The sequence below is a fragment of the Cyprinodon variegatus genome, unplaced genomic scaffold (genome assembly GCF_000732505.1).
Source record: "Cyprinodon variegatus isolate N-32 unplaced genomic scaffold, C_variegatus-1.0 Scaffold164, whole genome shotgun sequence".
Classification (NCBI taxonomy): domain Eukaryota; kingdom Metazoa; phylum Chordata; class Actinopteri; order Cyprinodontiformes; family Cyprinodontidae; genus Cyprinodon; species Cyprinodon variegatus.
In genome coordinates, this window is record NW_015150617.1 from 160,025 (window position 1) to 162,414 (window position 2,390).

General features: G+C 37.9%; 1 protein-coding gene across 1 annotated transcript in view; it reads left to right on the forward strand.

Moving 5' to 3' along the window:
- npas3 (neuronal PAS domain protein 3) overlaps positions 1-2,390 on the forward strand; it is a 444,436-nt gene that overhangs the window by 114,530 nt on the left and 327,516 nt on the right. Inside the window, exon 2 of the mRNA XM_015378092.1 lies at positions 687-785. Within this exon, the coding sequence (XP_015233578.1) occupies positions 687-785 (99 nt within the window). The remainder of the gene's footprint in view (positions 1-686; positions 786-2,390) is intronic.

Sequence of the window (2,390 nt, forward strand, 5' to 3'; positions counted from 1 at the left end):
TTTTTAAGTCTGTAAAAAATAAGTTTTTGAGGAAGAAGAAGAAGTAGTGTTTTTTTTTTTTTTTTTTAGACTTTAAAAACTCAGAAGCTGATCAAATATCGGGTTAAATATCGGTGGGGTGGCCGATGTCCGATATTCAGTTTTAAGGCCGATACCGATAGGGGGCCGATTATATCGTGCATCCCTAGTATCGGCTAATACTGCACAGCCAGGTGTCATTATCGAGGCCAAAAAAATGGCATCGGCACAACACTAGTATTTTGTCTCTGAAAACCCCTTTTTCTGCATAGGTTTATGGTTTTATAAATGTATATCTTTTCATTGGAGGTTTGCATTTATTGTAATTTTTACAGTAGGTGCCTTTTTTTTTTCATTGAGCTAAAAATGCCCACGTTTTATACATTTCACACACAGCAACATCAAATTGTCATGGTTTGCTTTAAAAAGCAACTTTCGCTAAAATATCCAATATGTTCCTGAATGTGGTTCCTGTATGTTTTAATAAACTGTTTTGTTATATTTTGGATTTTTGTATTCAGTTTCTCTTTTTAAGATGATGCTACAGTAATTTTTTTGTCTTGTTTAATTTCTTCTTTTTTTTCCAACTCTCCCTATTTCCTGGTTCTGTTTTCCAAGGCTGTTGTTTAAGAACTTTTCCACGCTTTATCTTTGTGTGTGTTTCACAGTGACCCATACTGGGAGCGGCCGTCTAATACAGGCAGCTGCTCGACTGCCCGGCCCAAGACCCTCCACCTGGCCGGCCAGCAGCATACCTCCTCGCCATGGTAACGTTGACCTCAGTAGCTGTAGAATTAACATTTGGTATTGCTGATTTTTTTTTTGTGCCATATATGAAACAAGAACAAAGAATGATTGATTTTTAGGATGAGGTTGCTTTCTTTCTCATCACATTCACCAGACACATTGATTAGATGAAAATTATTTTAGTCCTTTTTTGTCTCTCTGTCTTTCAGAGTTTAAAGCTAAACTATCTTTTTCTTGTAAAGGTCATAGTTGCTCAGAGTTATGAACAGAAGAAAATAAATTTATGGTCTTGTAATGAGCTTATATAGTTGATTAAATTAACCCTAATAGTTTACAAGCTTTGAATATACTACTAGTACTATAGTATAATTGTTAAACAGAAAGTAATCAAAGAAGATACATGCTATTTGACAAATAAATCAGATAATGCTCCCACTATTCAGTCAAAATGTTTTAATTGCTTCTATTTAATTGGGAAAAGGAGCGATTTAATATTTTGCTGCTGTTAGAATGATATATGTTTGAGTAGGGAGGTAATAATCTACGATGAACAACATTCCTTTTATAAAATCAGAGTCAGTGATATCAGGAAGTTATCCAAATAATTTACCATTTTGTTTTGTCAGTTAAGAATATTTAAAATCGAATACAACTAAAAGCTATTCTTTAATACAAGAAATACATTTTAGAGTCTGTTTAAGCTAGAAATGTTTTGGCTTACACTGAACAGTTTATCACAGTTTTGCGGAAGACTAAAGAACAAGATGGAATTAAGAACCACATAATATGTAGAAGTATTTTTTTTCTTTTTGTTGTCTTTTTGTGGATTACCACTGTACAGCGACAGCCATTCAAAATGGCCGTTTCCAGTCCAAAGCCAGCCGAATGGCAGGAAAATCCCCTCCAACATCCAGCCACCGGCCTTTTCCTGAGCTTCCATATTTTTTACTCCAAATCCATCCTTTCACTGAATTACAGGGTCTGACCAAGAACTGACGCTCCTCTTTAAAGCTTAATGTCCACAAATCATGACAGAAGTAATGTTTTATTATAAAGATTGATGTTTAAAAAGGAATTGAAAGGGATCAGCTAAAGAGCAGCCAAGGGCCCAACAAGGAAAGTGGGGAAATTTTGAATGGCTACTACTGTAAGTCTAACAAGCCATTATCAGTAATTTCCCAGGCGATGGTCTAGCTAGTATCCGTTTTATGCTACGTTCACACCGGACGCAGCAAGAGCAGCAAAATGGCGTCTGCTGCTTCATTTTTGCTGCTTGTACCAGTTAGTTCTGACGCGCGGCTGAAGCAGCTTTGCTGCTCTGGCTGCGCGGTGCAAAAGTGTGTCTGACGCGCGTTGGGCGGAGCTTCACTATCCTTTCTTTGCCTTGCAGCTATATTTGCTTTGATCAGTGGGAATAAAGTAGTTTTAATATGTTTTAAAGTGAGAAAATCCACCTGAAAACTTCATCAGTTCATCCAGATTACCATCCTGCCTTCCAATATTTTTTCTGTCGGAGACGCTCAGAGCCCCACATACCGTCGGTGCGCTGTCAGTAGGATCCCATTCAACAGCAGCCTCTGTCCGGGTCGCCTCCTCGCAGTTCACCGCGGCGGCTGGTAGGTGTT